The sequence below is a fragment of the Lissotriton vulgaris genome, chromosome 5, assembly GCF_964263255.1.
Source record: "Lissotriton vulgaris chromosome 5, aLisVul1.2, whole genome shotgun sequence".
NCBI lineage: Eukaryota > Metazoa > Chordata > Amphibia > Caudata > Salamandridae > Lissotriton > Lissotriton vulgaris.
In genome coordinates this window covers 212,480,956-212,493,882 of record NC_141693.1, presented here as the reverse complement: position 1 = coordinate 212,493,882, position 12,927 = coordinate 212,480,956, and the positions used below count along the sequence as shown (strand labels likewise).

Below are 12,927 nucleotides of genomic sequence, written 5' to 3'. Positions count from 1 at the left end.
CAGAAATTATCTTATCATGTGTTATTACATGTTCTAGAAATGGCTTTAAAAATGTGACTGTGCCCACAAAGTACTCCTGCAAGCTCAGTAATTTGCGTGCCTGCTTTTATAGGTTTATTCCTTTTGCGTTTTTTAATTTCTCAATGTTGTTAGCCGCTGCCAGGGCAGCAACATTAAGTTATGACAAAACAGGATAAATGCTGTCCTGTGTAAATGCCAAAAGTAATCCCGTCCTGTGTGACAATTGCATTCTGCGATTTGCAGTTGACCAAAAAGCCAAAGTGCTGAACATGTGTCACAAAGGATGGCCTACCCTAAACTCCATGCATGTTCCTGATCTTTCCTTTAAGCAGAAATTGAGGTAAGGGCAGTGGTTCTTCATTTTAATGGGGGATGTTCTTAAAAGCCACAGTAGACTAGAGATGCATTTTATTTTATGAGCACCAACATTCTGATAACGGTTGTGTTCTCCTAGCAAAAATGCTGCATGGCTCGGTTTGTTTTGAATAAATGAACTAACAGCCTCCAAATTTCTCGCTTCTCCCACTATGAACTGCTTAACATTGGGCACTGGGAGAGTTCCTACCAGTACCGCTCCCTGCATGTATTTCCAGGGTCAATATCTGTGGTTGAGGACAAATGGAGCCAGGTGCTATACGGGGACCTCAGCTTTCTGTGCTACGCAGCAGTTGCTGTGCCATTTGGTAACTCACAGGTGCTCTGCAAGTCACTTAGGTCCATTACTTTTGGTTCTCAATCTTCCTCTTCACATACATAACTTTTGAGGTGACTCCACTTCGCAGACAGACAACAAAACACAGGACAATTCTGACGGTAAGCGCCTACCACCCTCCCGGGTGCCACAAAGGACCTAGCTTACCCAGAATCTACCTGTTATAACTAAGCAATGTCAAAAGCTAGGAGGGATGGCGAGCAGGAGTTTGACTGTGATGAGAAGGACTAAGAGAAAAGAATATTACCAGTAAGTCTTTGGAGCATTACCCCTACCTCCTTTGTTCCAGTCATTACTTTTGCAGTATACCAAAGAATATACCATTGAAAGCATAATAAAATTCACTTCAGACACAAGCATGCGCACCCATTGAGATTTAATGCACACTCAGACCGTGATAGTCCAAGGCAAAGCACAAATGAAATTAGGACAACATCAACCCAATAATCTATTTCATTCCAATACTGCTTTAAGCACCCAAACACCAAAGTTCGTGCAGATATCAATGACATTAGGTCTATAATATTTCACAAACATGGTATTCGAGGACCAAGTTGCTGCTCTACACATCACTTGTAGGGAAACCCCTTGCAACTCAGCCCACGAAGCAGCCATGCCTCTTGAATATCTACACTGAAAGCGCTCATGTTCATAGACTAATTGATCAACTTGTATGATTGTAGATTTTAACCATCCTCCCTCTTCCCACTTGCCCAAAAGTCACAAACACATGATTGTATTTTATGAAACTTTGTGAACTGTCAAGATAAATAGAGATAGCTCTTTTAATGTCCAGTGTGTGTAAGAAGCACTCTTACTCTGAGGAAGGCGAAGGAAAAAAGGAAGGGAGAATCACCTTTTGTGCCATATCAAACATAACTTTAGGAATAAAGGAAGGAACTGGTCTCAAGATTACTCCATCATCAAAGATTCTCAAGAAAGGTGGGGAACAAAGTACAGCTGTTAATTCTCCAACTCTACATGCAGAGGTAATAGCCGCCAAATAAGAAACTTTGAAAAAAGGTGATTTCAGAATTACTTCCTCTAAAGGATCAAAGTAGGTGCCTGCCACTGGATTCAAGCAAGCTGGGCTGAAGACGGCTGGAATGCCAGAAACCGGTCCTCGGAAGCTTGTTTCCGGTCCAGGGAAGGCATGGCTTGGCAGTTCGGGCTGGACTGTTCCCATGAGGCACAGGGTCAGACTGATTTGCATATAGCCATGTCTGAACTGGGGTGGCAGAGTGGGCTAAAGAACGGTGATGGATTAAACCCAGATCTTTTGACTGGGTGTGAGTGTTTGATTGATTCAGGTGCTCCGTCCATCACCACCCCCTTTTGTACCGCTTTTGGCCACCATAAGTGTGGCAGGGTATGCTCAGGCGTGAGTCCCTTGCTTACTTTGCCACTGGATTCAAGCAAGCCGGGCTGAAGACGGCTGGAATGCCAGAAACCGATCCTCGGAAGCTTGTTTCCGGTCCAGGGAAGACATGGCTTGGCAGTTCGGGCTGGACTGTTCCCATAAGGCACAGGGTCAGACTGATTTGCATATGGCCATGTCTGAACTGGGGTGGCAGAGTGGGCTAAAGAACGGTGATGGATTAAACCCAGATCTTTTGACTGGGTGTGAGTGTTTGATTGATTCAGGTGCTCCGTCCATCACCACCCCCTTTTGTACCGCAGTGTGTGTAAGAAGCACTCTTCCACTGAGGAAGGCGAAGGAAAAAAGTAAGGGAGAATCACCTTTTGTGCCATATCAAACATAACTTTAGGAATAAAGGAAGGAACTGGTCTCAAGAGTACTCCATCATCAAAGATTCTGAAGAAAGTTGGGGAACAAAGTAACGCTGTTAATTCTCCAACTCTACATGCAGAGGTAATAGCCGCCAAATAAGAAACTTTGAAAAAAGGTGATTTCAGATCTACTTTCTCTAAAGGATCAAAGTAGGTGCCTGCAAAGAGTACAAAACTACACTAAGATCTCATGAACGAGAAGATGAGAGTAAGTCAGGTTTTGTGATAGAAAAGCTTTAACATATTCTATTCACTAATAACCCAATCTCTCTCTGATCTACTTCTTGTGTCTTCATACCTGAAGGACAGAAAAACAAACAAGGGGATTCTAGGTATGCTAGTCTCTTTGTCCTGGAGATGGAGCCACAACAAAACTAATGGCTGGGATAAAGTACATAGAGGTAGAAGGTCTTTTTTCATGGCCTACAGCACTCAAATGTATTGCAGTGCTTTGTCACTGTGCTATAGGTCTGACACTCCCACAATATATTGACCAGTTAGTTAAGAAGCATCAAAAAGAGTTGTCTCTGTATAAAGACATATTTAATTATTGAAAGTGTCCAAGTGTTTATGATGTGCATAAAGGACACGGTTTTAATTTTAATCTTTACAATAGACCATGTACGTTCTCCCTACTATTTTCTCGTTCCTCCTTTTATATGTTGATGCTGTTATTGTAAAGCTTTTAAGAACAACAGTAGTAGACTGATACAGATTCCAGCGTTAACATGGACACAAAGGGCCGTATTATGGAAAGTGCCCCAGGGTGCAACGGGCATGTGCAACCACTTTGCGCACCCTCGGGGCACTTTGGAAATACGGAAGGGGCCACAGATGCTTGTGCGGTGCTTTCTGTAATACAGATAGCGCCTGCGCTATCACCAGAGGGTGTTCCCTCATGTGCATGGGGGTGTGGTCCTTTCTGTAATACAGATAGCGCCTGCGCTATCACCAGAGGGTGTTCCCTCATTTGCATGGGGGAGTTGTCCTTTCAGTAATACAGATAGCAGAGGTTGTTCCCTCATTTGTATGGGGGCGCGGTGCTTTCTGTAATACAGATAGCACCAGGGCTATCACTAGAGGTTGTCCCTCATTTGTGTGGGGGCGGGGCCCCCATGCAAATGAGGGAATGCCCGTTGCCTCTGCACCCGTGCCTATTATAGACTCAGGCGCAGAGGCAAAGAAGCTGTCAGGATGTGCACTGTCAGTGCTCCCCCTGATAGCAGCCCTCTGGAGGGAGACAAGGAGTTCTATGGACCCCCCCAGACATCCTCTTGCAGGCAGGTGCACTCACTCATTGCACCTGCCTGCAATAGGATCTCTAATCTAATCTTTAATCCCCCTGAAAAGTGAAGGTGATTGCCGCTTGCACAGTGAAACGTGGCGCGGCGACTTCAAAACCACTCAATTTTTCACTTGAATGTGCTGCCCTTAGGGCAGCCCAAGCTCGCGCCTGCCTTGGGGTCAGTGCAGTCAATGAAATAGGGCGCACTTTCTCTGTTTGCATCAGGCGCACCTGTATTAAGGTGCGCTGTGGCACAAACAGAGAAAGTGTGCCCCATCTATAATAGGCCCCCGGATTAGTGCATCCCTCAAAGCGGGTGGGACAAATTAATCAATTCCATGGACACTGACAAGCAAACATTACATTTCTCTCACTGTGTGCATAGCTGATTTTCATGATGAATCCCAACCTCTGAGATGATGCTGAGATTCTACGACCAATTCTTCACTTCGCAAATTATCTTTTTTCTTTCCATTCCTTATGGGGTTTAACTTTGTTTTATTGGCCCAATGTGTATTTAAGCGAGGTTTTCAGTTTTCAGTAATTCAAGGTCAAAAGTATCTTTCTTCTGTTTTAAATATAATTATATTTTCCTGTGATGTGAATTAAAACTATAAAGACTTTTCTGTAAATATTCGCCCACCAGATAGGAAGCGAATATACTATTCTAATAAAATTATAAGAGATGGTAATATGATTTTAATTATTTTTTATGCAAGTCAGTGGCTGCCATGTCTAGGCAGAGGTGGCATATTTTCTTTACTATTTCCATTTTTTTGTCATACACTTGAAAGAAAAAAACAAACAAATATAACTATGGGGCCCGCTTGCTGAGGCCTGACCTGTTTGATTTCAAAATTGTAAAAAAGTTAACATAATTATGTCAAACAAGAATCACTGTGGTACCCACAACATTATGGTTTGGGAGGCCTGACTGAGGCATGATTAAAGAAAACACAAATTGATGGATATGGGCGGACGGGGGTACATTCAAATAGCAGAGTCCTAGTGAGCAAGCTATAGTTTGGATTTTTACATTTACATGCTTGCACATTTTTACATACTTGCATTGGTTGTTGAGATTTGCAATTCCAGGCTCAAGTAGACACATGATTTCTCAGAATTGCATAATTTATTGACAAATGCTGAAGCTGGAAGTAGTGTTAAGGAAAGACAATGGTTTTGGGTGGCCTAAAAAGGTCCTGGTAGAGTAGAATATAATTTTTGTTAATGAATTAATCTTGGGAGACAATATTGTAAGGTAAGGTAACAAACATATCAAACAACTTTATTTATGCTTTCACAATTATATTTTTCGTTTTTCAGGTGCTCACACATGTGACAAGGTGCTTATAGTGACTAAGTGAAAAAATTATTAAAAAACTATATACAAGGTGTCACAAACAAGGTTATTCCCCAAAAAATATATACAGTAGGTTAGGGGAGTTTCCTTGCATGGGTCGACGGCGTTTCGATCTAAATGATTTTAGATCATCATCAGGACGTGAGCTTTCCTGAAAAAATTAAATTTTAAGTTTTAATACTGAGACCTTACACAATCATAACTTCTGGAAGCTGGAAGTAGAACCCAGATGTCCAGGTTCCCAGACCCACTGCAGGCATGGACGCCAAGGCGAACTGTAGTAATACATTTGCAGTGCCAGCATAAGCTGTTCATGTATACTCAAACAGGGAATCAACATTTCCATAACAGGCAATTATTAAGAATGATACCTACATATTCTCAGTTATCATGGCAGAGAAAACATGCTATCTATAAAGTGTCCAGTGCTACACCAAAAGGCCCACATTAAGATTGCACAGGACAGGTGTATCATATTCATTGAACCCGATAAAATTCAAAACTCTAGAGTTTGGCGTTTATCAGGTGTAATAAATAGCACTTATTTTGCGTTCTTCCACAGTAATAGAGGATCAATGGAGATTTATGTGCTAGCAACGCCACAATCTGCTTATTCTGGTACTTACAAGCCCTCTTACCAACATTAAATTCTGTCAAGTTTTTTCTCTGCCAAAGATATAATGGGAGTTCCAGACAATATTACACCTGGTAAATACCAGGCACAATAAAGTCCCTTCACAATTCATCATTCCAACTTCTGAGCAAAAAGGAGTTTGGGCGGGAGTCAATCAGGACCAAAGTCTTTTCTTTAGTATTTATGTTTAGCAATGAGATGCCTTTGCAAATGGCAGTAGAGTCAATGATTAATCACAGTACACAGAAGAAGACAAGCCTTTCAGATTTACTAGTGAGATTAGGAACCTTCATTTGCATGGCACAACAGGACAGGGATCTGGGGAGTGGCCACACAATGCAGACACAGGCCAGCCAATTTGTTCAGTGAACAATGGAAAGTAATCCTCCCTATATTTCTTCTCCATCTTTAGAGTCTTTAAAAACCTATCCACTATTCTGTTTGGCCAATGCCACCAGAGTAGATGTTTTATGTCCCCCTCTCCCTGTCATTGCACTGCATTCCATCCAGGTGTGATAGAAGTGATTACATGTATGGTTATGTTTGAGGTCTAGTGTCAGAAGATGTTCGGCAAGCAATTCAATCCCAAACGGACCAATCCTGGCAGTTGTTATGGTACGGATATTCAAAAATACTGAGACTCTTCAGCAAAAGAAGCAGGGGTAGTGTGGGGTACGGCTGGGCATACATGAGAATCAGATACTGCAAGTCTGCTGCAGAACACAGTTAGAGGTTGTTATTCAAGGTTGGTGAACACACAGCTTTAGTCGCAAAGAATAACAGCAACCAACAAACCTCTGGGTAACACGAACAGGTGCAGCCTCCTATGCTGTGTGTGTGCCTCCCCCACACTGTGCTTGTGGAATCAGCCAGTTAGCTAATGTCAGCTAAGGTCAAGAGTACTTGTTCTGGTGATTGGAGATGAAGGTGTGGTCTTGAGGATGCTAATTTATAGAAGTTTAATGTTTGTAACCTCTGAAATTGTGCTTTAAATGAACCAGGCTAATTTTAATGTGATGTTGTACTACACAACATAATTAATTTTGCTATATCATGGTCTTCTAGAAAAAGAATGACTAGGCTCCATGGAGAGAGCTGAAGATTTTGTGAATGTTCTGAATGAAATGTAATTTTCTCAAGGCTGAGATTAGCTGTTCCATACTGAATAACATACTATGTAACAGTTGTGTTCGAATGAACCCATTGCTGCGAACACAGAATCCCATGTAGTATAATGGAGAGGATATCCTCTAAAGTATTCAGTTGTAAATGTTTCTCTTTGCTTAATTTCTATTAGTAATGCACCTGAGAATCCTGTACTAATGTAGTGAATGTATGAACCTTTTGTCTAAAATCATACAAAAGTGTGTGATTTTACGATGTAGAAAGGAATGAGTCCTTTCCCCACTCTTTGAAGGTAAATCTCATGATTTTAAGTATTTTGACTAACTGCAATTCGTGCCTTTGTACTTTGAATATTTAGGTAGTAAATCTTTAAACTTAAGACCTTTGTGTCTGTCGCTGTTAAAGACTCCAATGTGATTAGGAGACAGGGCACTACTGAATTTCCATTACAGGAGAGACCGGTCCATTAGGGAACACCAAACCCCTTGTAGGGACTACATCGCTCCCGGTCGGAGAAAATCCATGTGCAAAAGGGTAAAGGAAAGGTGTGGGCTTGAGCGCTGACAGTCTTCCTGCAATGATGCATCTTTAGGTTAGTAATTGTATGTCTACTAGCATTCCTAATGGAAGATTAGCATCTTCCATTATGAGTTTTCCCAAGGTCACCCATTCTCAGGCCTTTAAATGCAGCAACTCCATGTCACACTGCTGTACTAAAACTGATGATGCATCTGGGCAGGTGCACCTGTACTGCTCTGTACAACACTTTGAACACGTGTCTCCTGAGCTATAACCACAGTACTGATGCTAAATTATAGTACTCGTGCAAATTTCAAGTATCCCAAAAGACCGGAATTTTTTTCCCGTTTTAGTAGTAGTAATAGTAATAGCGTAGAAGCGGGAAGACGGCTGATCGATCATGTAAGCGTGTGGTTTACCAGACCCAATTTGTTGATTTAAGCAAACCTGAAACTGCATTATTTTCCATTGGTGAGCTTAAGAATCTATCAATGGGATAGCTAGACCTACTGCTACCCGGGGCGGCCATTAAGTCTGCCGCCCGTTGCAGGAATGCAGAGAGGGGTGGGCGGCGGCCGAAGGACGACTTGCTTCCGGGGAGGGGTGGGGGGTGTATAGGAGCGGTGCGGCTGACTTGTTCTTAGGTGGTGTGGGGATAGTGGTAGTCAACAAACACAACTCTTGCTCGCCCCTAAAAAGAGTGTCCCCCAAAGAAGACCTTCCCCAGCTAGGTCACTGGAATCTATAATTTTGGTTACAAATTATTTGAACCAAAGGTTTTTTTTCTGAAACCCTAAAAATTTGCAACTTACTCCTTAGCCTTTGACAGCTAAAATAACTTAATTTTGTTTTTTAAAGTCTCAGTGTTCAATTGATTACTCTGGCTTCGACTTGGCGTTTACCTTTGTCTGTAGCGGTAGATACGCAGTCTTCACATTTAACAGGATCAGAAGGAATGAACAGATTCCGAAAACGAAGGTCAAGCAGAGGAAGTACTTGATATTGATCCACATTAGACATTTCTTCATCATTATGACCACCTGCAGAAGGATCAGAACAGATAATATCAAGCTGGAGCTGTAACAGGGCATAGGTGAGGGCAAGGTGAGACATTGTCTCTCTTTTTATTTATTCTCCTGCTTTACATCACTAAATACATATTTGATCTCTAATGCATTCCAGTGTGGCGACTGAACATAGTTATTTTGTTTTTATGACCTGCTCATTTAATGTTGCTGATGAAATGGTTCAGAGCTCCTTTATATCAGCTGTGCAAAAGAGGCACCTCTTACAGCAAAACTAGTGATTACTTTTTCAGAGTTCAGTTTCCTACTGCTTTCATAATTGTATTCTTTTGATTTATTCTTTTGTTTATGTCTTGCCATTTGTGACCTATTCTACATTAAAGTCTATTAAAATAAAATAATTATAATTTGCTTTGCATTTTTCATTCTGATTTATGTTAGCCAGATACTCGATTTGGCGAAATCGTAGGTATATGAGACAGTATAGTTTTGAGACTGACAATACATCAGCCCATATCTCAAAGTTGAAATGAGTACATCTGGAACATTCCTAAGAAATATATGGAACTAGAAGCATACATTGGAGGGTCAAAGAAGGAAATTGCTTTTCTTACAGCTGAAATGAGATAAGATAAGGGGCGGACACGCCAACCACTGTCAACTGTAACCTATAGAAATATTTCACTAATATAGATGTATTCTTCATGTTACGTCTGTTACATAGTTTCATACATAGCAAACGTTAGTGAACTACTTAAGCTCCATATTTACCACCTGCACAGAAACCCCTTTGCCAATTTACCACCTGCTTTGAGCAAATGGTAAATGAGTGAAGTGGCTTCTGTGTGGGGCGGGTTGGAGGGTGGGGTGGGTTGGAGGGTGGGGTGGGTTGGAGGGAGGGGTGTGGAGTGGACAGGGTTTAGCTGTACTTATTTAATTTGTAAATATTTGTTAAAAGCATAAGTAACACATTTCCCACCACTGTATTATGTTAATTTGCTATGTACTAAAGTTTATGAAAATCAATTCATTTTTAATGTTTTACCAAGTTTAATATTCCATTTAAAAATAAAATAATGGTTAATAATTATATATAACATTTTAAAATAAAACAAAATATTTTCAATGTCATGTTTTTATTTATATAACTTTATTTTTGAGTTGCTTCCTCCAATATTTTCCATGGCAGTTGCAATATCTGTTAGTGGCCATCTGTGGTGCGTGGCCTACTCCAAGGCTGTGCAGTAGGATGTTTACTACTGTTCTGTCACCTTTACAGCTGCAGTAACTTGAGAAGTGTAGTTTAAGAATAGCAATGCACTTATTCTTATGTGGGTGGGTAGTTGTTGAAGCCTGTACCTCCTTAAACCCCTCCGTACTTTTCCCTAACCCTTCTCATTTTGTAATATATATTCCTCATTTTCTTACACAGTATTTACTACTAAGTAGTAAACTTACACGTCTGAGGATCTCCCCATAGAAAAGATAGGAAAGTTGGAAATGGAGATTTCCACTCGGAGGTTTGTGAATCACGTTTAGCAGTAAATAAGCAAAACTACTGTTGTATTACTTTATGCACTATAAAATGCAGAGTGTGATTCAAGCCCATAGTATCCTGGTGACATTGAGTATTCTAGTCACACTAGCATCAACATTAGTCATTAAACACCTGCCAGAAGGTCATTTTAACAGTCATTATTTCTTTTTCCACTAAAAAATAAAGAAAGATAAAGACAAATACCATGAGCAAAGCATTGCAGTACCTTCAATTTTACAAAATCAAATAAGCCCTACTAAGTTTTGCCTCCTTCCAAACATTTATAGCATAACACCACTCATTTCGAAATGTGAGCGGGGCAAAATTATGGATTAAATTAAGGCCAATTCAAACACGAATTTATATCTACTTATGAAGTGAATAAACCAGTAGTATCACAGTGTTCTCGCCCGCTCCAGAAACAAAATCTGACCAGAGCAATTTTGCCCATCTAAAACAAAACTGGAGAGCTCTTGTTTAACTTTGTGTTCTGGTACTTGCGGTCTCAAACTTACAATGAGTTCACCAGGACCATCCGTATCTGACTATAAAGAAAGACCTGGACTGGATGATGGGCAACTCACAAATGAAATGTGATGGCGGGGAACGTGAGAGCTCAGGACTTTGCTGTGGAAACAGCTCTTCTAGATTCACCACATGTATAAAAATTTCCCTTTTCTAAGTCCTTCCAAATAAACAGTGACATAGCCAGGAATTCTCAACTGATTGGGCAATGACAAAGTGTTTGGGCTGACAATGAAGTTTACAGAGGGACTTGGAGGTTCTCTGCAAAGATTTAAGTAGGATGATTGGGACATTTAAGAGGACACACTGCCAGTACCATTAAATAAACGTGATAGGATTTTCAGTTTTGAGAATTATACCCAAAGATAATGCTCTGGCAAAAATGTGCATCTTAATGCATCTTTGACCAGCAAAATGGTTCAGAACTGTGGCAAAACGTACATCTCAGAGCAAACTAGATAAGAAATGAATTCTGGTCATAAAGTAGTATTGGGTGTTCTCCTTAAAGGAATTCCTAAGAAATGTTGAGAAAAATGATGGTTCCTTGCAAAACACATTATACCGGTAAAATAAGTTTAAAAAGTGGATACAAACTACCCCCCTCCCCCCCCCCCCCCCCCCCAGCAAACGTCAGCAGAAGTGGAAGTAAATAGTGCATTTTAAAGTATATTCAATGTTATAAAATTCAGCATTGGGAATACGTTATTTATATTTTTACATAAGTTCCCTGGGGGTTTTCACAAAAAAGCATATACATTAAAATAGTTTATGGCTTGATTGGACAGCCAGCAATTACATTCCATAGAAATGTTATATGAATGGAGCTTATTAAAGTACTTTTGTCCAGTATTACTTATAGCAACGTTACAGAAGGAGAGGTTGTGAGGGGGTTCTCCAAGGAGGATATTTGGGAGAAATTAATTGTAGCCAGGGAACATTTAAGCAGGACAGATTTTAAAGACATTGTGATTCCCTGGTCTTTAAGAATATCACATTAATGTGTGACTACACAATAGAACCAGGCTATGCAGACACAGCAGGTTTACAGATTCAAACCACAGAACCACCATTTCGAAATTCCTAAAGGGTTCCAAATACAAATTAAGCCAGATGGTGACACAACTTTATATGGAATTCTGTCAACCAAAGAGAGACTCTTGTCTTAAAATGTTCATGACAATCACAGACAGACTTGCAATAGAGCAGCAGTTTCAAGAAACTGCTGGTACCAAACTTAACATATGGAGAATAACTGGCATTCTTCATTTTAAAATTAGAAAGTCTAGATTAGTGAGCCAAACTTTAAAAACAAAACTCTAAAAAGACCCCATCAACCTGCTTCTCATTGTCTGAGGTCGTTGAGAAGTAGCTTCTCTCCTACTAAAAGATGTGGATGGGCAGAACAGTTATATTATGAACAACTGTAAAACCTCTGATAGGCCAGTAGGGCTGGTGCACAAAGCAGTCACATCTGAGATGTAGCTTAACCTGTCCATCTCAACTCTTTCTAATCAGAGGCACTATCCTGGCCTCTTCCAATACACACATTCCTTCTAGGCCGGTGCATTTATGTGTATTGCGTGGTATTGTTGCAAATCACCCAACCACAGGTTGGAAGGGGTGCTAGGCGGGCCCAACAGTGCCACAATGGGACACCACCCAGCTCATTTTGTAGTTTTTTTCCTTCTGGTAGTCATGTTCCTGCATGGTTCAGAGAAATAATCTATCCGTACAAAGCACTTACGCAGACTTTTATGGTTGACAATGTATTCTTCCAGGTTGCATTGGTGTTCGACCATCATGAGGAATTTGGGTTTGAAAATTGTAGCTGTATTTTAGTTCATACTTCTAAAAACAAGACAATATTGAGGTGCATTTGGACACCGACTCCTATTCAGTGCCTGTCCAAAAGTAACTCTAATTAATCCCGCCTGTGTTTTCCCCTGCCCTCCTCCTGCTCTCTGATGCGTTGTCCCCCCACCAAGACTCCCCTCACTGTGTTTTTTACATGTTGCACAACAGCAGGGGCTGATGTGCAACATTATTTTAAATGGAATAAAAGCGCTATGACGAGGTCTGCGATGGCCGCTTCAGGTCGCTTTTTTCCCTACTTTAGTCCATATTACACAGCAACTTCCACTGCTGTGCAATATGTACAATAATGCCAATATATTTTGCATAGGTGAAACCTAATGCCTTTGCCAGTGCTTGTTCTGGAAACTTTCTGCTTAGTTTACCAACCCCTTAACAATTCCTTGTTTGACAGAGACTTAACACCACAATCTTGTACACTCTCACCGTAGTGTTCTTCGTTTGAAAAAATCTCCCCGACTGAACCGAGAGGCTCATTTAGGAGAAAGTGACACAGTACAGCGCAGCTAGTCACCTTG

The 12,927-nt window shown here is 40.8% G+C and overlaps 1 protein-coding gene across 2 annotated transcripts in view; it reads right to left on the bottom strand.

Annotated features, from left to right (window-relative positions):
* The window catches only part of LOC147710516 (ectonucleoside triphosphate diphosphohydrolase 8-like), a 615,095-nt gene that overhangs the window by 583,600 nt on the left and 18,568 nt on the right, over positions 1–12,927 (bottom strand). For both annotated transcript variants that reach the window (XR_015295864.1, XM_086921187.1), the window contains exon 2: positions 8,353–8,490. Coding sequence is in view for 1 of the 2 variants with exons in the window: in XM_086921187.1 (XP_086777313.1) it covers positions 8,353–8,481 (129 nt within the window). In the remaining variant the exon portion in view is untranslated. The remainder of the gene's footprint in view (positions 1–8,352; positions 8,491–12,927) is intronic.